General features: G+C 43.0%; 1 protein-coding gene across 1 annotated transcript; it reads right to left on the bottom strand.

Moving 5' to 3' along the window:
* Window positions 1-13: 13 nt before the first annotated feature.
* LOC116612435 (neuroblast differentiation-associated protein AHNAK) lies at window positions 14-20872 on the bottom strand. The gene is made up of 11 exons (XM_048730543.1): window positions 20540-20872; window positions 20321-20440; window positions 16573-16769; window positions 15927-16074; window positions 15368-15496; window positions 14193-15025; window positions 13716-13857; window positions 13181-13312; window positions 2981-12526; window positions 2000-2718; window positions 14-1060 (listed from the first exon to the last, which is right to left on the bottom strand). The coding sequence occupies exons 1-11, from the start codon at window positions 20724-20726 to the stop codon at window positions 644-646; spliced, it is 12570 nt and encodes a 4189-aa protein (XP_048586500.1). The 5' UTR covers window positions 20727-20872; the 3' UTR covers window positions 14-643.
* Window positions 20873-20948: the final 76 nt, after the last annotated feature.

The following is a 20948-nucleotide window of genomic DNA, read 5'->3' as shown; positions in this document are numbered from 1 at the left end:
AGACAAAATCATGTCGAATATTACTTATTTATTACAAAGTATAATGCAAATCATTTTATTGCTTGGCAAATTATGTCAAAGCGAATACTACATGTTAATTTCTCAGAAAGATTAGAAAATATGGCTATAGTGAAGTGACTATTGAATAAATACTTTGAAATATAGTTTGTCTGATTAGCACAAATAACGGTGGATCTTATCTATCAAAAATTGGTTGACAAAGTCTATAATGGAATATACAAACTGGAATTCAGTGCTGCGATACTAGTGGCGTTACTGCTGTAATCGAATAATAATAATATTTCTACAATGAAAATATTTTGTATTATTTTGAATTATTTTTCGTTTGACTACAAAATGCGTGAGCAAATTTATATTTTGACGAAATCCATCATAAATTGCGATATAATGCGTTATCACTGTTGTTGGGTCTTCTATAAAGTGGGCACGTCAATATAGAAGCTTTCAACTGTGAGAAAGCTTATTAATTTCGAATGAAATACCTCTAATGTTGCGAAGCATAAGCTTTTTAAGCGTTTGTTCTGTTTATGATTTGTTTCTATGTAAGAAAACCATTTTTCGAAAATATGACATTCTTAGAAAATATAATCGAAATATTCAACTCCTCTAACACCTATTCAGACTATATTTCTGTAAACGTACGGGTTGCACCATTCGAGTTGGACGCATTTAGATCGATCTCAAACGGCGACGTGCTAGTTCCAATCAAAAGTTCCCTCATTAACGGCATATCGGCAGACAACGATGGATTCAACGACAAATCGGTAGCAAGTCGATCAAGATCGGGAGATAACGGAGCAGCAGAAGTGTCGAGATCGTCTGCCTGATTGACGTTTTGAGTAGGCTTTGCTGGCTTTGATTGCGCTCTAGGTTTTGGTTCGGGTTTCTGAGGATGACCGCCTGACGCCTCAGGCACTCGAGGTGATTGTCTCCTTGCTGGAACAGGCTGGGCCGGTCTGTTTGTTCTTGGTCGAGGCTTAGGTTGAGCTTGGGGCTGTGTCTTGTTCACTTTATCGTCTACTGATGGTCTGATGTCTGTCTTTTGGGAAAACAAACAGTATCACTGTTGGGAAAACACACGATACAACATTAACATGCAGCTATTAGTTCATCGAGTACACCGCGTAAGTCTTGTTTGCAGGTAAAATTTCCTGTACAGGAGACCGAAAAAAAAATAAAATAGAAAGGAAGTGGTGGCACACTCAAGATATTAATAGATATAAAGCGGGCGTTTGTTAACACACGAGAGGGTTCGTCTGCTTATTCGCCACTCCTATGCTGCGCGGAGGATTGGGTCGAGTTTATAAGCGAACACAGCATGGCGTCGTAAACATGTTGGTGCGATACTGAATGAAAGCTAGGAAATTAAAGGTTTTAGCAATTCTGTTTTCTGGAATATATCCTTTAGTAAGATTCACAACACCGACACTGGCACCGTTCGACGTCATATTAAATTGCATCCCCTAATCGTATCCCAGCATGCTGTTCGCTTATCAACTCGACGGCACCGTTCGACGTCATATTAAATTGCATCCCCTAATCGTATCCCAGCATGCTGTTCGCTTATCAACTCGATCCCCCGCGCAACGTAAAAATTGCGAATAAAGCAAATAGTATCATCCGACAGTTTTTTGCACAGCCCTGCCCGGTCAGCCACATACTAAAGTAAATGTTGACAAAGCACCACGAAGCACCATAAAAGTTGTGAAAAAGGCACAGGTTTCACTGTCCAAGTATGATAGAAGCTGGCGCTGGTAGCAACGGGCTATACCATGAGTTTCCGTGGGAGTTGCTTATGAGCCATTAGAGGGGAGATCCAAGCTAGCCTGGATAATCACGCATACTATTTTGTGGTTCTGTCGGTCAAAAAGATCCTCAGTTTTGCGTTAGGAGAACTTAAAACTCCTCGCGCATACCAGATGCACAACAGATGGCGTAGGCCCTTTAAACTTTAAAAACTAGATCAATGGGTTTTTACCTTCTTATCGAACTGTGCCTTTCTTTCTCTGAGAGTAAGTCCTCGGGTCTCTCCAGGTTTACCCGACTCCATGAACTGCCTCCGTCTCTCTAGATCTCGCTGCTGCTGGGACATTAACCTTCTCTGCCCTTCCGTCTCCTCTTCTCTTGGCTTTTGAAGGTATGGTAATTGAACGGAAAGCTGTTTCTTTCGCTCGGAAAGCGAAGCTATTTTAGGGCTATCCGTGTCTTTCCTAGTCGACGAGGTCGTGGATATCGGGATATCGACTTCGACAGGAGCAATATTTCGACCGAATGCCGTTGAGACAGGTGTAGACTTAGGCCTCGGTCTCGCCTCGGCGCCAGGACGTTTCTGTCTCATTTCGACGCCTGTGACAGGTTCGTACGATCTCCGCTTGGGCTCATCAACGCTTTTGTTAGCCTTTGCAGTTTCAAGCTCCCAAAGCATCTTCCTACTCTCCCTTGGTACTTCGATGTCTGTGGACCTAGGTCTGGGTCGCTCTCTGTTAAGGTCGAACATACCCTCGTGCAGTCGTCTCCTTGGTGCACCTCCAAGGTCTCGGATTTTTTGCCGGTCCTGACTAGTAGGTGATGTCGGCTGCTGGTCCTGGGGGCTAGGTTCAGTACGCTCGGCGGTACTGAGTGGTCCTTTAACATGGGGGATTTTAGAGAATACGAATGAGGGACTGACTTTTTCTGCGCGGTCAATACTTCTGGATTCTGTTAAAAAAAATATGATATTGTTATGCATCAATTCTTGACATAACAGATTGACGGCTAATTCGCTAACAGAGACTCGTACACGAACATTTCCACATTTAAAATCCTCGTTTTAACCATGTCACATAATGCTCTAGTATCTTAAGTGGATAACTTTACTAGTGGGTACCCACTATTAATGGTTCCCAAAAATTCTAACTAAAGTTGTCGAAAGTATAGTTATTATCATTTTAAAATGGCCATAATTCTTAGTTTGACTTACTTGGTCGGTCTAGTTGCTCTGTAGACCTGCTCATATCCCCTACTCTGCCATAATGCCTCATCCACGGATCATCCTTCGCGTCATCGTCAAGTGAGATCTCCGAAGATAAAGGTCTCAAAGGACTCGTCCTTGGGGGAAGCGATCTTGCCCTCGCCTTCCTTTCCCCTGAATTTCGTCTCACAGGCTTTCCGTCTTCATCTAGAATAGAATCTTGATCAATGTATCCTTGAACTATCTCCCACAGCCTTGAATCAATGTTGGATGGCGACGTCGGAGAGGTAGGGTGTTTCGAAGATTGAGCGTCTGGCTTTGGGACTAGCTTGAGATTAACCGTGCCACCCGCTGATGGGAATACCTTTGTTGATTCAACCTTCATGACAGTTTGCTTGGTCTTCACTATTTTCCTGTCTCCGGGATCTTCCCCAAACATCTTATCAAAATCTTCGTCAAGAGTTTCAACAACTGAGCTTTCGACCACTTGGATTTGCTCAGGATCAACAGAGACGTCTGCAGATGGAAGGCGGAAGGTTTTCTTTCCAGTATCTCTTTTGGCGTTATCTTCACTCTCACTCGAAGAGCTTGAACTACTACTAGAGCTAGTGTCTTTTCCTGGGACTGTCAAAGGGCTTGGCGAAGACTTAATTTTGGGGGTTACTACCTCATGAACGGGGAACTTAACGTCAACGCGTTTTTCCTCATCAGAGGAAGATGAAGATGACGATGATGAAGAGGAATTAGATTTAGGGAGTCCTTTAATTTTTGGCTTTTCTACATCTACGCCAAACTTAGTTGTTCCATCTGGACCGGAGAGAGAGCTAGCAGAACTTTTCCTTTCGGCTGTGATATCGGCCTCGACGATTGGCATCCTAGGTCCCTTAAAGCCAAGTTTACTTTTGCCTTCACTGCCTGAGCTCGACTTCCTCCTTCGTCTTCTTCTCTGTTTCTCGCCGTCGGATGATGAGCTAGACGACTTCCGATGCCGCTGCTTGGCAAGCTCCAAACCACCTTTAATTCTTGGTGCTTTAATTTCATCGTCAGACGAGCTTGAACTAGAGCTAGAACGATCTCTTCTTGCGCCGATCTTAAGCTTTGTTGCTTCTCCTTTTACTTTAAGATCTTTTCCATCATATTGAAGGTCATCAAAATGAGTGTCATGCGCCACTGTTTCGAGATCGTCCGTTTGCACGACAGTTACTATGTCGTCATTAAAATTATGATCATGACTGATATTAAATCCACCACCAAATGAAGGCCCACTCACGTTAAAGTCGGGTCCCTCAACACCACCGGTCTGTTTGGGGGTGCTAAAACCGGCATTAGCATCTCCCTCGAAGTCTAAATTTGGACCACTGATATCAACCGTAGGTCCCCTGAGGCTTGCATCGGCAGACGGCTTATCTGGGCTCTGGGAACCTTTAAGCCAACCAGGAAGTTTCAAACCGAACCAAGAATCATTGTCTTTATCGTCTCGATCAGGCGTTGCTATGTAGCCACCAACATCAGGACCTCTCATGTCTCCCGTCACCGACGGACCTTTTACACTAGGGCCTCTAACAACATCTGGGGTGCCCATCTTGACTTCAAATGACGGGCCTTTAACGTCGGGCATCGTTGATCCTGTATCATGCTCGAAATCAATTTTTCCTGAAGGCAACTTGATGTCAGGTTTGTCAATGCTAGGACCTTGAATACCGACGTCAGGAGTATTTACAAAACCTTTCACGGTAGCATCTTCAGTTTCAGGAAATCCGTGGTCTAGTTTGTAAGACTTAGATTTGCCTTTCAGGCTTGGCATATGGAAATGAGGAGCCTTGAATTTCCAACGGCTATCGACATCAGCATCAGGTCCCTCGATGCCTCCTTTGAAATCAGCATCAGGGGAGTCTATGTCTCCTTTCACTTTAGGCCCTTTAAACTCAGGCCCCTCAACCTCAATATCACCAGACTTTCCCTTCCCACCAAAGGAAGGGCCCTTAAATTTTGGCATCTTAGGTCCTTTGAACTTCCAGCCTGGTCCATGGATATCAGCATCAGGTCCATCGATGTCTCCCTTTACGTTGACGTCTGGTGTATCAATGTCTCCTGTTGAAATGATATTTGGTGTGTCGATGTTGCCTTTCACATTAGGGCCATCGAAGTCCGGCCCTTTCAAGTTGATGTCAGGGATGTCAACGTCTCCTTTCACTTTGGGACCTTTAAAATCAGGCCCCTCGACATCGATGTCGGCAGGTTTCCCTTGTCCCCCGAAGGATGGTCCCTTGAATTTAGGCATCTTGAATTTTGGCCTTGAGAATCCGTGAGAATGGTCATCGTCCGAATCTGAGGAAGATCCGTCATGGTCGCCCTTGATTTTAAATCCGGGTCCCTTGATGTTTGCATCTGGAAGATTTATACTGCCGCCTGCTGAGCCATCGATATCAGACCCTTTAATACTTGCGTCTGGGACTAAGACGTTTGATTTTACTTCAGATTTATCGAAGTCAGGGCCATCGTAGTCAATGTCGCCAGACTTTCCTTTCCCTCCGAATGATGGTCCCTTGAACTTGGGCATCTTAGGTCCTTTGAACTTCCAACCAGGGCTGTCAATATCGGCATCAGGTCCGTCGATGTCTCCCTTCACATTGAAGTCAGGGGTATCGATGTCGCCTTTCAAGTTTATGTCAGGGGTGTCAATGTCTCCTTTCACTTTGGGGCCATCGAAGTCCGGCGCCTTAATATCTATATCACCAGACTTTCCTTTTCCTCCGAATGACGGTCCCTTGAACTTGGGCATCTTAGGTCCTTTGAACTTCCAACCAGGGCTGTCAATATCGGCATCAGGTCCGTCGATGTCTCCCTTCACATTGAAGTCAGGGGTATCGATGTCGCCTTTCAAGTTTATGTCAGGGGTGTCAACGTCTCCTTTCACTTTGGGACCTTTAAAATCAGGCCCCTCGACATCGATGTCGCCAGATTTCCCTTGTCCCCCAAAGGATGGTCCCTTGAATTTAGGCATCTTGAATTTCGGCATTGAGAATCCGTGAGAATGGTCATCGTCCGAATCTGAGGAAGATCCTTCATGGTCGCCCTTGATTTTTAATCCGGGTCCCTTGATGTTTGCATCTGGTAGGTTTATACCGCCGCCTGCTGAGCCATCGATATCAGGCCCTTTAATACTTGCGTCTGGAACCTCGACGTTTGCTTTTACTTTAGGTTTATCGAAGTCAGGGCCATCGTAGTCACTATCGCCAGACTTTCCTTTCCCTCCGAATGATGGTCCCTTGAACTTGGGCATCTTAGGTCCTTTGAACTTCCACCCAGGGCTGTCAATATCGGCATCAGGTCCGTCGATGTCTCCCTTCACATTGAAGTCAGGGGTATCGATGTCGCCTTTCAAGTTTATGTCAGGGGTGTCAACGTCTCCTTTCACTTTGGGACCTTTAAAATCAGGCCCCTCGACATCGATGTCGCCAGATTTCCCTTGTCCCCCAAAGGATGGTCCCTTGAATTTAGGCATTTTGAATTTCGGCATTGAGAATCCGTGAGAATGGTCATCGTCTGAATCTGAGGAAGATTCTTCATGGTCGGCCTTGATTTTTAATCCGGGTCCCTTGATGTTTGCATCTGGTAGATTTATCCTGCCGCCTGCTGAGCCATCGATATCAGGCCCTTTAATACTTGCGTCTGGAACCTCGACGTTTGCTTTTACTTTAGGTTTATCGAAGTCAGGGCCATCGTAGTCACTATCGCCAGACTTTCCTTTCCCTCCGAATGATGGTCCCTTCAACTTGGGCATCTTAGGTCCTTTGAACTTCCACCCAGGGCTGTCAATATCGGCATCAGGTCCGTCGATGTCTCCCTTCACATTGAAGTCAGGGGTATCGATGTCGCCTTTCAAGTTTATGTCAGGGGTGTCAATGTCTCCTTTTATTTTGGGACCTTTAAAACCTGGTCCCTCGACTTCGATGTCGCCAGATTTCCCTTTTCCCCCGAAGGATGGTCCCTTGAACTTGGGCATCTTTGGTCCCTTGAACTTCCAGCCTGGTCCGTTGATATCAGCATCAGGTCCATCGATGTCTCCCTTTACGTTGACGTCTGGTGTATCAATGTCTCCTTTCACATTGACGTCAGGGGTGTCAATGTCTCCTTCCACTTTTTGACCTTTAAACTCTGGCCCGTCGACATCGATGTCGCCAGATTTCCCTTTTCCCCCGAAGGATGGTCCCTTGAATTTAGGCATCTTGAGTTTTGGCATTGAGAATCCGTGAGAATGGTCATCGTCCGAATCTGAGGAAGATCCGTCATGGTCGCCCTTGATTTTAAATCCGGGTCCCTTGATGTTTGCATCTGGAAGATTTATACCGCCGCCTGCTGAGCCATCGATATCAGGCCCTTTAATACTTGTGTCTGGAACATCTACGTCAAATTGCACTGGTGGGCCATTAAAATCTGAGCCATGAACATCTACATCTGGAGTTTTGCCTTTTCCTCCGAAAGAAGGGGATTTGAAATTTGGCATTTTGGGCCCTTTGAACTTCCAGCCTAGCCCATCGATATCTACATCAGGTCCATTGATGTCTCCTTTCACATTGACATCTGGCGTGTCTAAGTCTCCTTTTACGTTAATGTCTGGAGTGTCGATTTCGCCTTTCAACTTCGGGCTTTTAAAGTCAGGTCCATCGAAGTCAATGTCGCCAGACTTTCCTTTTCCCCCAAATGACGGTCCTTTGAATTTTGGCATCTTAGGTCCTTTAAACTTCCAGCCTGGTCCATGCAAATCAGCATCAGGTCCATCGATGTCTCCCTTTACGTTGACGTCTGGTGTATCAATGTCTCCTTTTAAATTGATATCGGGAGTGTCGATGTCGCCTTTCACATTAGGTCCGTCAAAGTCCGGTCCCTCAATATCTATATCGCCAGACTTTCCCTTTCCTCCGAATGACGGTCCCTTGAACTTGGGCATCTTAGGTCCTTTGAACTTCCACCCAGGGCTGTCAATATCGGCATCAGGTCCTTCGATGTCTCCTTTCACATTGAAGTCAGGGGTATCGATGTCTCCTTTCACATTGACGTCAGGGGTGTCAATGTCTCCTTCCACTTTGGGGCCTTTTAACTCTGGCCCCTCGACATCGATGTCGCCAGATTTCCCTTTTCCCCCGAAGGATGGTCCCTTGAATTTAGGCATCTTGAATTTCGGCATTGAGAATCCGTGAGAATGGTCACCGTCCGAATCTGAGGAAGATCCGTCATGGTCGCCCTTGATTTTAAATCCGGGTCCCTTGATGTTTGCATCTGGAAGATTTATACTGCCGCCTGCTGAGCCATCGATATCAGGCCCTTTAATACTTGCGTCTGGAACCTCGACGTTTGCTTTTACTTTGGGACCATCGAAGTCAGGTCCATCGTAGTCAATGTCGCCAGACTTTCCTTTTCCCCCAAATGACGGTCCTTTGAATTTTGGCATCTTAGGTCCTTTAAACTTCCAGCCTGGTCCATGCACATCAGCATCAGGTCCATCGATGTCTCCCTTTACGTTGACGTCTGGTGTATCAATGTCTCCTTTTAAATTGATATCGGGAGTGTCGATGTCGCCTTTCACATTAGGTCCGTGGAAGTCCGGTCCCTCAATATCTATATCGCCAGACTTTCCCTTTCCTCCGAATGACGGTCCCTTGAATTTGGGCATCTTTGGTCCCTTGAACTTCCAGCTTGGACCGTTGATATCAGCATCAGGTCCATCGATGTCTCCCTTTACGTTGAAGTCAGGGGTATCGATGTCTCCTTTCACATTGACGTCAGGGGTGTCAATGTCTCCTTCCACTTTGGGGCCTTTTAACTCTGGCCCCTCGACATCGATGTCGCCAGATTTCCCTTTTCCCCCGAAGGATGGTCCCTTGAATTTAGGCATCTTGAATTTCGGCATTGAGAATCCGTGAGAATGGTCATCGTCAGAATCTGAGGAAGATCCGTCATGGTCGCCCTTGATTTTGAATCCGGGCCCCTTGATGTTTGCATCTGGAAGATTTATACCGCCGCCTGCTGAGCCATCGATATCAGGCCCTTTAATACTTGCGTCTGGAACCTCGACGTTAGCTTTTACTTTGGGACCATCGAAGTCAGGTCCATCGTAGTCAATGTCGCCAGACTTTCCTTTTCCCCCAAATGACGGTCCTTTGAATTTTGGCATCTTAGGTCCTTTAAACTTCCAGCCTGGTCCATGCACATCAGCATCAGGTCCATCGATGTCTCCCTTTACGTTGACGTCTGGTGTATCAATGTCTCCTTTTAAATTGATATCGGGAGTGTCGATGTCGCCTTTCACATTAGGTCCGTGGAAGTCCGGTCCCTCAATATCTATATCGCCAGACTTTCCCTTTCCTCCGAATGACGGTCCCTTGAATTTGGGCATCTTTGGTCCCTTGAACTTCCAGCTTGGACCGTTGATATCAGCATCAGGTCCATCGATGTCTCCCTTTACGTTGAAGTCAGGGGTATCGATGTCTCCTTTCACATTGACGTCAGGGGTGTCAATGTCTCCTTCCACTTTGGGGCCTTTTAACTCTGGCCCCTCGACATCGATGTCGCCAGATTTCTCTTTTCCCCCGAAGGATGGTCCCTTGAATTTAGGCATCTTGAATTTCGGCATTGAGAATCCGTGAGAATGGTCATCGTCCGAATCTGAGGAAGATCCGTCATGGTCGCCCTTGATTTTGAATCCGGGTCCCTTGATGTTTGCATCTGGAAGATTTATACCGCCGCCTGCTGAGCCATCGATATCAGGCCCTTTAATACTTGCGTCTGGAACCTCGACGTTTGCTTTTACTTTGGGACCATCGAAGTCAGGTCCATCGTAGTCAATGTCGCCAGACTTTCCTTTTCCCCCAAATGACGGTCCTTTGAATTTTGGCATCTTAGGTCCTTTAAACTTCCAGCCTGGTCCGTGCACATCAGCATCAGGTCCGTCGATGTCTCCCTTTACGTTGACGTCTGGTGTATCAATGTCTCCTTTTAAATTGATATCGGGAGGGTCGATGTCGCCTTTCACATTAGGTCCGTCGAAGTCCGGTCCCTCAATATCTATATCGCCAGACTTTCCTTTTCCTCCGAATGACGGTCCCTTGAATTTGGGCATCTTTGGTCCCTTGAACTTCCAGCTTGGACCGTTGATATCAGCATCAGGTCCATCGATGTCTCCCTTTACGTTGAAGTCAGGGGTATCGATGTCTCCTTTCACATTGACGTCAGGGGTGTCAATGTCTCCTTCCACTTTGGGGCCTTTTAACTCTGGCCCCTCGACATCGATGTCGCCAGATTTCCCTTTTCCCCCGAAGGATGGTCCCTTGAATTTAGGCATCTTGAATTTCGGCATTGAGAATCCGTGAGAATGGTCATCGTCCGAATCTGAGGAAGATCCGTCATGGTCGCCCTTGATTTTGAATCCGGGTCCCTTGATGTTTGCATCTGGAAGATTTATACCGCCGCCTGCTGAGCCATCGATATCAGGCCCTTTAATACTTGCGTCTGGAACCTCGACGTTTGCTTTTACTTTGGGACCATCGAAGTCAGGTCCATCGTAGTCAATGTCGCCAGACTTTCCTTTTCCCCCAAATGACGGTCCTTTGAATTTTGGCATCTTAGGTCCTTTAAACTTCCAGCCTGGTCCGTGCACATCAGCATCAGGTCCGTCGATGTCTCCCTTTACGTTGACGTCTGGTGTATCAATGTCTCCTTTTAAATTGATATCGGGAGGGTCGATGTCGCCTTTCACATTAGGTCCGTCGAAGTCCGGTCCCTCAATATCTATATCGCCAGACTTTCCCTTTCCTCCGAATGACGGTCCCTTGAATTTGGGCATCTTTGGTCCCTTGAACTTCCAGCTTGGACCGTTGATATCAGCATCAGGTCCATCGATGTCTCCCTTTACGTTGAAGTCAGGGGTATCGATGTCTCCTTTCACATTGACGTCAGGGGTGTCAATGTCTCCTTCCACTTTGGGGCCTTTTAACTCTGGCCCCTCGACATCGATGTCGCCAGATTTCCCTTTTCCCCCGAAGGATGGTCCCTTGAATTTAGGCATCTTGAATTTCGGCATTGAGAATCCGTGAGAATGGTCATCGTCAGAATCTGAGGAAGATCCGTCATGGTCGCCCTTGATTTTGAATCCGGGCCCCTTGATGTTTGCATCTGGAAGATTTATACCGCCGCCTGCTGAGCCATCGATATCAGGCCCTTTAATACTTGCGTCTGGAACCTCAACGTTAGCTTTTACTTTGGGACCATCGAAGTCAGGTCCATCGTAGTCAATGTCGCCAGACTTTCCTTTTCCCCCAAATGTCGGTCCTTTAAATTTTGGCATCTTAGGTCCTTTAAACTTCCAGCCTGGTCCATGCACATCAGCATCAGGTCCGTCGATGTCTCCCTTTACGTTGACGTCTGGTGTATCAATGTCTCCTTTTAAATTGATATCGGGAGTGTCGATGTCACCTTTTACATTAGGGCCATCGAAGTCCGGTCCCTCGATATCTATATGACCTGACTTTCCTTTTCCTTCGAATGACGGTCCCTTGAACTTTGGCATCTTAGGTCCCTTGAACTTCCAGCCTGGTCCGTTGATATCAGCATCAGGACTGTCTATATCTCCTTTTACGTTGACTTCTGGGGAGTCAATTTTTCCCTTTATGTCAATGTCAGGGGAGTCAATGTCTCCGTTAAAGTCTGGACCATGTATATCTACGTCTGGCGAGCGTCCGTTTCCACCAAATTTCGGCATCTTTGGTCCCTTAAATTTCCAGCTGGAGCCATCTACATCAGCATCAGGTCCTTCAATGTCGACATCCCCTTTTATATTAGGAGTTTTTGCTTTGCCTTCGAATGTAGGCTCCTTGATGTTTGGTCCCTTCCATCCCGGACCCTTGATACCTGGTCCATCGATGTTTGGATCAAAGTCCGGGCCAGCAATCTCAGGTCCTCTGACTGACATGTCTGTAGCATCGATTTGTTTCTTTACTTTAGGAAACCGAGGACCATCAACGTTGATACCTGGCCGAGATGGTGATGGAATGTCGAAGTCTCCATCTAGGTCACCTTTTGGTCCGTTAACCTCAAAATCTGGTCCATCTATGCTTCCTCTTGGCTTTGGAAGTTCGTAGTGATTGTCAAAGTCGTCGCCACCCTTAGGCGAGGCGCAGCAAGAAACTTTCGCACCTTTTATCTTTTTATTACCTTTGACATTAGGCCTTTTGATGTTAGCGTTGGTACCGTGAACATCTGGGCCGTCAATATCCACGTCTACAAAGCCTTCAGGATTATTCACTGATCCCGAAGGACCTCTAACGTTAACATCGTCTTGTGGAACTTTCCCTTTGGGACCTCTGACATTCACGTCTGGCCGTGACACCTTTCCTTCAGGACCTTTTACGTTATTATCTGCTCCATCTCCGTCTACGCCGTACGAATAGTTTGCTTCGCCTTTTGTTTTTGGTGAGCCACAGCAGCTGAATTTTGGCTTTGACATCTTGGCGTCTGGTGTATGCACATCAACTTCTGGTTTCTTCCACTTCAGATTAGCTGTGTTAAGAATATCAAAGTGAGTGGCTTTGAATAGGAAATGGAGATACCCAAAAGGTAAACAGAGATTAAATTATATTTCATGGAAAACAGACTTCAAATTATATTTTATTGGAAGACGATAGATATTTAAAGCGGATGTTTCATACAGATAACATATGTTTTAGTTTAGGTAGCTTTAATATGTTCAATGATCATATCAAAGGGGTATAGAAGGGCATCACTATTTCAAAAAGTCCAAATATGGAAATTCTTGGAGAAATTACGTGATCTTTCTAATTGTATAATTTGCAGACTGTTTTTAAATACCGAAGGATCTACTGTAAGGAATCTCTAAAAAAATAACACGTTTTATGATAATGGATGGCAAGCAGAAATTTAACGTTTTCTTTTCCTTTAAAATCTCGTACCTGATTAAAGTCCAATTAAAACGCGGGCTTGCACAAGTTAATATTTCTAAAATCTATTGTCGACTTAAAAAAGGCCAATCACGCCTAATAGAAATATCATTCATAAGGTATAAAACTTCAATCATAGGTGGTTATTTAAAGGTTTTCTTGCAAATAGACCGCTGTATTTTCAATTGTAAACAATAACAAAGGAGTGACCGATCGGTATTCTATAAGTATGAATAGGTTGAACAGAGAACAGTACCTTTTGTATCGCGCGAGTTCTTGACAATAGTAAGGTCGATTTGATGTCCCTGTGTATGTCTTATCAAATTCATCGCTTCCTCGTGTGACTTTCCCTTTATCGACTTGCCATTAATGCCAACAATTTCATCTCCTGCAGACATAAAGCAGCTTTTACTGACTTTTTACTATATACTGTGCATTAGCAGTATTTGTAAAAGCATTGCAAAAGATGTATTCACCCTATTCTGACACCACCCTACCTCTTGCACTATCCCATTACAACCCCTATCTTTCTGCCATCGCTAACATTCGAGCCTCGTGCAAACAGCATCAGCAATGAATACACGTAACCAGGATGTCCTGCAATGTTTTACTACTTGCCTATTTTTCATTATACAAGGCCATTTCGCCAACATTTCCTTTGTTTTGGGACCAGCAGACCAAGGCTATTCTAAGCACGAACGATGCAAGCGCTGTTCTTACGAGGTTTTAAAAACAGCAGTCTCTCCATTTCCTGATAGAGCGTTACATGATTGAAACCTCCACCTCCCTACCTGGCTCAAGACCACCGACTTGCGAAGGAGGAGCAAAGACTTTTCTCACGAAGAGCGCAGGGCTTGGCATGCCTGGCTCCTTGGCGATGAGGAACTTAAGCGCGCCATTAGCATCCTTTAACACTATTGTCTCTTTCTTGGGCTGCAGAAGGTTAATATGCGAGGGTTATTGGGAGGAATGAGAGGTAATTAAGATGATGAAGTAACCAGTCAAATACGCCGTGGATAAAACCGTAATTATTTGGCTTAACTTTTTAAGATAAGTGCATTCATTCTTCTTAAATGAAAAATTTACGGCCATCTATTGAATACACTGATGTCAAAATTTAACCTAATCCCCGTATCACCCTTAGGGACGAAAGATGCAAATGAGAAGCACATACAACAATCGAATTATAATTATTATTACATACCCTAACAGTATGTGGTATGTATAAAATATATACGAAACAACACAATTTATTAATTTACACTTACCCCGACAATGTATGGAATGTCCGCCCCATCCACAGATGTGTCCAGGTCTGCAGATGGTCCAGACAACTTCGGGCCTTTCACATTCACTCCGCCGCTTCCACTTGGTCCGTCAAATGACGGGCCACTTAAGGAACCCCCAGGCCCATCAAACGATGCTCCACCTTTAGGTGCTTTGATATTAGCGCCTCCTCCTATATTCAAATCTGGACCTTGCACTGAGCCTTTTGGTCCGCCAAATGAGGCCCCTCCTTTAGGCCCATCAAAGGAGGGTCCACTGAGAGATCCATCAGGGCCATTGAATGAGACTCCTCCCTTCGGTCCATCAAAGGAAGGCCCTCTCAGAGATCCGTCTGGTCCACCAAATGAAGCCCCTCCCTTAGGTCCATCAAAGGAAGGTCCTCTCAGAGATCCACCCGGTCCATCAAATGAAGCCCCTCCTTTGGGTCCATTAAATGATGGTCCCCTAAAGTCGACATCCGTACCTTCCAGGGAGGCGTCTAAATCAGGACTTTCAAAAGCTGCATTCTCAATACCCTGCCGCACAGGTAACTCTACTTCCGGTGTCTTGACGCCTCCGTCGATGTCAATAACATGTGATCTTGGACTGATATTGGGACCCTTGAGGTCTCGTCCTTTGTATTCTACGGGCTCCATCTCGTATGAGTAGTTCATGTCACCTTTTGTCTTTGGCTTGGAACAGCAGCTCATGCCACCCTTGGCCTTGGATGCTTTAGGCACGGAGGCGTTAGGCCCGGATATGTGGGCGTCTCCTTCGGGCATGTTGATTTTTGTTTCAGGTAGCCTGGCACTTGGCGCTCTTGCTTTCATTTTACCTTTGAAGGTTAAGAAGGGATTGGTCTATCTAACTGATCTATCTTCAGAGCAAAAATAACTTTGATTTGGTTGCTGGTAAGAGCTCACCTTTAATATCGAGTGAGCTCTTGACAATAAAAAGAAAATAATTAAATTGGTATATCTTTAAGCAAAGTTACCTTTGAAGGTAAAAAAGGGATTGGTCTATCTAATTGGTCTATCTTCAGAGCAAAAATAACTTTGATTTGGTTGCTGCTAAGAGCTCACCTTTAATATCGAGTGAGTTCTTGACAATAAAAAAAATTAAATTGGTCTATCTTTAAGCAAAGTTAACTTAGACTTGGATGCTGCTAAGAGCTCACCTTTAATATCGAGGGAGTTCTTGACTATCTTCAGGTCTATTTTACCCGGGGAACTCTTGATAAGATCCATGGCCTGTTGATGAGTCATGTCCTCTGTGTTCACACCATTGATACCTACGACTTCATCTCCTGTTGGTTACAGATGTGAAAGTGAGCAGACATCATCCTTTGGAAATATTGTTATTGTAGACGAGAGTTCGTCTAATCCATCCTCCTCCCCTCTCCTTAGAAGACGGCAGTCTCTACGATTTCCCACACATATTGCGAAAGATAAATAGGTTCTCATTAAAAAGAAGTTTCCTGCGACGTTATCCAGGTTTTTTTTATTGATAGTGTATAAATGAAAAGAAAAAAAAATCACTATTACGGATATTTGCATGCACATAAAAAAAATATGTTTCCCAAACATTTTTTTATTACGCAAATGTGCTAGTTTTATTTTATACCCATGAAGCACTTTGGGATATGATACGTATCGGTTCTCGAGTGCAAACTTACTGAAAATTGTTGTTTATTCCAGAGTTACAAAATGCGATAAAATATTTGTGGTACTACTAACCACGTTCCAGGACACCTCCTTCCGCCGATGGACTGCCAGGAATGACGTTGCGAACGAACATGGCAGGTTTCTGGAACCCCTTTTCCTCGGCTACAACCAGGCCTAATGACCCATTTGGTGCGCGCTTAATTGATGTGTCCACAGTTGGCTGTAGGTTTTATAAATAATAATAAACTGGGGCTAGCTAATCACTCTCATTGCAGCTAGATGCTGATAATTCAGGCAATATTTGAAAGAATATCTAGACATCGTATTTATGACGTCCTTGTGACGTCATAATTGATTCGACCACACCCAAAATAAGGCGTGACGATTCTTTACATGCTGGTGACTATTGTCTGTAAGTTTGATGGTCATAGCTTAAGCGGTTCATGAAATACGGGGCCTTTTAGCCCCCCTAGGGTTGGAGCAATGCTTTAAAAAATGGAACAAAATCATTGTAATAGTTATTTTCTTCGTGCAAAGGAAAGCATGACGAGGGACCTAACACCCCGCCATTTGACGCTTCCCGCATAACCAGTCATACTGCTAACATCTACTATTTCAAACGAGTAACTAAGATACTAAGTAACTGTGATAATTGTGGATAATACTTTTTTTTGTAGCAAATAATTGGCTGATCGGAATTCCTTAGGTTTATACTCACACCAACAATGTATGGTATCTTCCCGTCTGCATCCAGGCCGCCGTTGTCAAAGGATGGCCCGTTGAGAGAGCCCCCTGAGCCTTGGAGGGATCCTTTTGGCCCGTTGATAGAGCCACTGAAATTGTTATTTGGGACGTCCACGTCCACGGCCATCTCACGGCTTCCAGGACGGAATGATGGGCCGGACATGGATCCACCTAAAATGAGAAAGAACGTACGGTGAGTTAGATAGGAATACTATTAATGATTATAATTAAAGAGCTCTTGTCATCTAGAACTTTGTTATTGTTTTAATTCAATAATGAAAGACAAACTATGTGAAAAAAATCTCGAATTAACGATCTTAAAAGATTTAACATTTATGACCAATTTCAATAAAATATGACAATAGCTTTCGCAAATCAGCCGATGGAAATGGATGCTTTATTTATATATATTAAGTATTGATAACACTATATATACTAGGTATTATATTAGAAGAAAAAAAATGGTGATTAACAGAGAAATTGATGGAAAACATGGCCATGTTACTGACGCTAATAAAGGTTGAACGATGAAAGATCGCAGTGGACGGGGCGGTAGCAACGACTCATTATGATAGTGATGGCATGACATTGTTGAGAAGTAAGCCAAAATAGTCGCTACGATGATGATTGAACTATGATGATAACAATGATTATGATTACAATGATGACGATGAAAAAAGGACAAAGGTCGTGTCGGTATCGATAATGATGATGATGATGTAGAATGGCTAATGATTATAAATAGCAGCATAATGACGTAGAGGTCGACGATGGTCGTTAATGACCATAGCGGATTCAGAGAAATGGGGACCAGGATTTATTTCTTAAATTTTTTATTGCGATTTTTGTGCCCCTCCCTTCGGTGCCTCCACTGGATCCAATACAAATCATGTCAATCAGTTTTTGTTCTCAGATTAAATAGGATATTTTTTTAAACCTTAAGACTTAAGACAGCAATATTTTTACAGGACCATATTGCATATAATCTATTTTCTGATATTAGCCCTGCGGTGGAATTTCGCGATTTTCAAACTCAGTTTTCAACACGAGACACAGATAAGTTAAACGTCTCCAAAACCTGATTCATTCGCGTGATATAAAATCGGTTCTAACTGTTTAAGCCCAGAGGCAATGTTATACGGGCGGTAAACTTTTAATATGCGCGATCCAACAAGCAAGTTTCAAGGATGGCAAATAAATGCTCTTAAGAACATGCTGATATCTTCACAAAGACTTTCCCTTAAAAAAGAAATCATGATTAAACCATCTAAATCATTTTACTAGTAATTATACATTTGCTCTTGTACGTACCACACTCAAATTTTACGTTCCCCCAAAGGCATGGAGTGAAATTAAACAAACCAAATCGAGCGCAAGCACGAAACTACCCATAACGTTTATTCAAATCACAAATACCACATAAGGAGCTACAAGGCGCATAAAATGTTTAATCTTGGTATATATATATATATATATATATATATATATATATATATATATATATATATAGTGTGTAGAATATATATATATATATATATTCTACACTCGGGTAATAACTTATATCGATTATTCGAATTCCAATGGCGCGGGATACCTGTGGTAGAGAGTATATGCAAAAGAAATTAAAGGTAGCCTACTGTGCGTTTTAATGAGCAGTGACATGGAATTCGAGTATATAGACGCTCTCCAATGCTATAAGGAACCATTCTCACAGCTAAAATGACAAGAAATGTATCCGATGGTTCTGCGCAAATACATAAAATACCTCTCTAAGAACTTTAAGTTATTAGTTGAAGTGCTTTTTAGGATCATTTGAACAGGCTTCGGATGACTAAAACAGAGAAATGAAAAGAATTCATGAAGCTTTTGCACGAATATTTTCCCAACATTAGAATTAACTCAGTGTGGCCCTAAATAGAAAATTCCTGTTTTGCATTGCAAGCTAGAGGTACAGAGGGTACCATGGAATTAGATGACAAATCCATGCGAAAGTATGCAATCCGTGATGTTTCAAGTGTCAATTGTTTGATGATAAACATTAAAGAGAATAGGTAATCATTCCTTGATACAAAGAGGTAGCCAAAATGACAATTACATGAAATATCACTCTTAAAGTTGAAACAATGCTAACATAATATTTGGACAAAAAAAACAGGAAATAAATAGACGGTGTTATTAAGAAAAAAAATAGAATTGGCTTTATAAACAACAGAGGTTTCGTTCCATATGGTTTGCAAGGGCATTGTTCGATGCCGCCTTGAAAAAATCAACAAATCTTATCTGAAAAATCTACCAATTACGGCATTCGATGTTCTTTCGCGTGATTGGCATACCAATGTTAGAAAAATAAAAATATCTAAAGTGTTTGTGCTTAGACTCTTGATAACTGAGACGTGAGCATGTTTTCTCACGATCTACCAGGCCACGATAAGTCAATAAAAATAAATATGGTAAGCAACCTTCCGGTTATAAAACGGGCTTTTTCATATCCATGGCATAATCATAGTAGTGCTGAGCAGTTTTACTTTTCCCACGCCACACAAACATTAAACGTTAAATGTCTTAGCATTAATTTACCAACAATCATATCTGACTTCCGGATATAAAACTGATTGACAAAATTTAATTAAACAAACTTGGAATCATCGATAAGCAAGGCGATTTGAAATGCAGTTGTCTCCGCAAAATTGTGTGGGACGATTGAACGACTATGAAAACCAAGGGGCTAGTTTCCTAGAAGATGAGTCTGTATGGTGGAAATATTATATCTGCTAATCATGTATGCGTACAAATGACCGTCGGATATGCGAGATATTTTGCTATCTGCAATTTGGACTTCTTTGTAAATACTAATATCGTTAACAAATTATTTCGATTGCAAAAGATATTATATTCATTGTAATTTGGATGGATTCCAATTACCAGAAGAAACGATATACCATTAACCAGAAAGCTGCAATCAGATTGATAAATGTCATTTTTACAGAAGAACTGCTTTAAGAAAGAATAACCTATATCTGAGTTAATTGTATTTTTTTTTTCATTTCGAAGGTCACGCGTGACTAGAGTCAATGCAACGAGCAAATCTATCAAGTTTCAAAAACAAACTCACATGTCAATAAACTTCTTACAGACAATGATCAGACAGTGAAATAGTAGAAGTCACTTATGCAAGGGTTTTAAAATTCCCACCATGTAAATTATCTGCACGTTTGGGGCAACTTACTCTATTGTTTGTAAACATTTCAAGGCTAGATGTAAAAAAAAAAAATGACTATCAAATGCTTTGCCAATTTCCATAGCGGGTTGTTAAACACTTAAAGTAATTGAATTTCGATTTTAAAAATTAACCTAAAGCATTAAACGAAAATAAGTTAGTGATTTGTGAGAAATTTGCCAGGTCAATATAAATATTATACTGGAATTATAGCTCAGTGAGCCTGTTCTGTTCGATTAGTCATATAATTATGCTAAAATAATTACAAGTCGCCACATCAACAAACATTTACGAGCTTGGGAAAGAAAACTTAGAGGATAAATATTTATTATACAAAAACATTTACAAAATGGTTAAGATAAAAGCTACTATATGCATAAACCCACATTACAATTTCACCACCTAACACGAATATTCTGGATTCTTTGCTTTCTATAGTTGTCAACACAAAGCGTGATCAGCCTGGCATTTTGAGTACTTTTTTAATTCATAATTTACAACTTACTATAAGGAGGGAGTCTGAAGTTGCCTTTGCAATGCGGACATCCGATAATCGCCCCAGCTTCATATTTTCCGGACGTCTTTTCTGCGCCATCTAACTCAACGTCCTGGTCCTTGGGTTTTCCTGTGAAAATAAAAAAAAAACAATCGATAAAGTGCATCTTTTTGGGATCCGACTGTCACCTAGGAAATAAAATTCAAGAGTAAATTCAAGTGTTCTTACCGGGTTTTCGAAGGCAAAAATACCATATCAAAGCGGCAACTATTGCTGCAAATATTACAGCTCCAAGAGTTCCAAACACCGACGCTAAAATTTCAGTTGTGCAAGCCCCCTGTACTCCATGTATTTGCCCGCACCAAACCAGCAGACTCAGAAGTACTGAGCACTGCTGTAAACAGTTCATAGCCATTAAGATGCCGAATTTTCAGCTCATATTGTGGAATCGTCCATTAGGATGAGTTTGTATGGTAAGCGAAGGCAAGAATCTATCGTATGTAGAGTTTGCGATGAATCACACACGGCGTATTGCACCGCTAGTCTTGGCCATTGAAATGAAGACTATTGCCTTGTCAATTAACGGCCCGATAGCTGCCTGTCATTGGCTCAAACCAATGATCCGGAGAATCGACTT

This window comes from Nematostella vectensis, chromosome 7 (genome assembly GCF_932526225.1).
Source record: "Nematostella vectensis chromosome 7, jaNemVect1.1, whole genome shotgun sequence".
Lineage (NCBI taxonomy): Eukaryota > Metazoa > Cnidaria > Anthozoa > Actiniaria > Edwardsiidae > Nematostella > Nematostella vectensis.
The sequence above is the reverse complement of the archived record's forward strand: the minus strand, read 5'-3'. Positions and strand labels throughout refer to the sequence as shown.

What these genes read in the sequence shown, in the direction of transcription:
- LOC116612435 (XM_048730543.1), bottom strand. Translation starts at nt 20,726, where the DNA reads ATGGCTATGAACTGTTTACAGCAGTGCTCAGTACTTCTGAGTCTGCTG. An exon ending in ACATTCCATACATTGTCGGG is followed by an intron (nt 13,858 to 14,192) that starts GTAAGTGTAAAT and finishes AACCTTCTGCAG; the next exon opens with CCCAAGAAAGAGACAATAGT. An exon ending in GAACTCGCGCGATACAAAAG is followed by an intron (nt 12,527 to 13,180) that starts GTACTGTTCTCT and finishes TTCTTAACACAG; the next exon opens with CTAATCTGAAGTGGAAGAAA.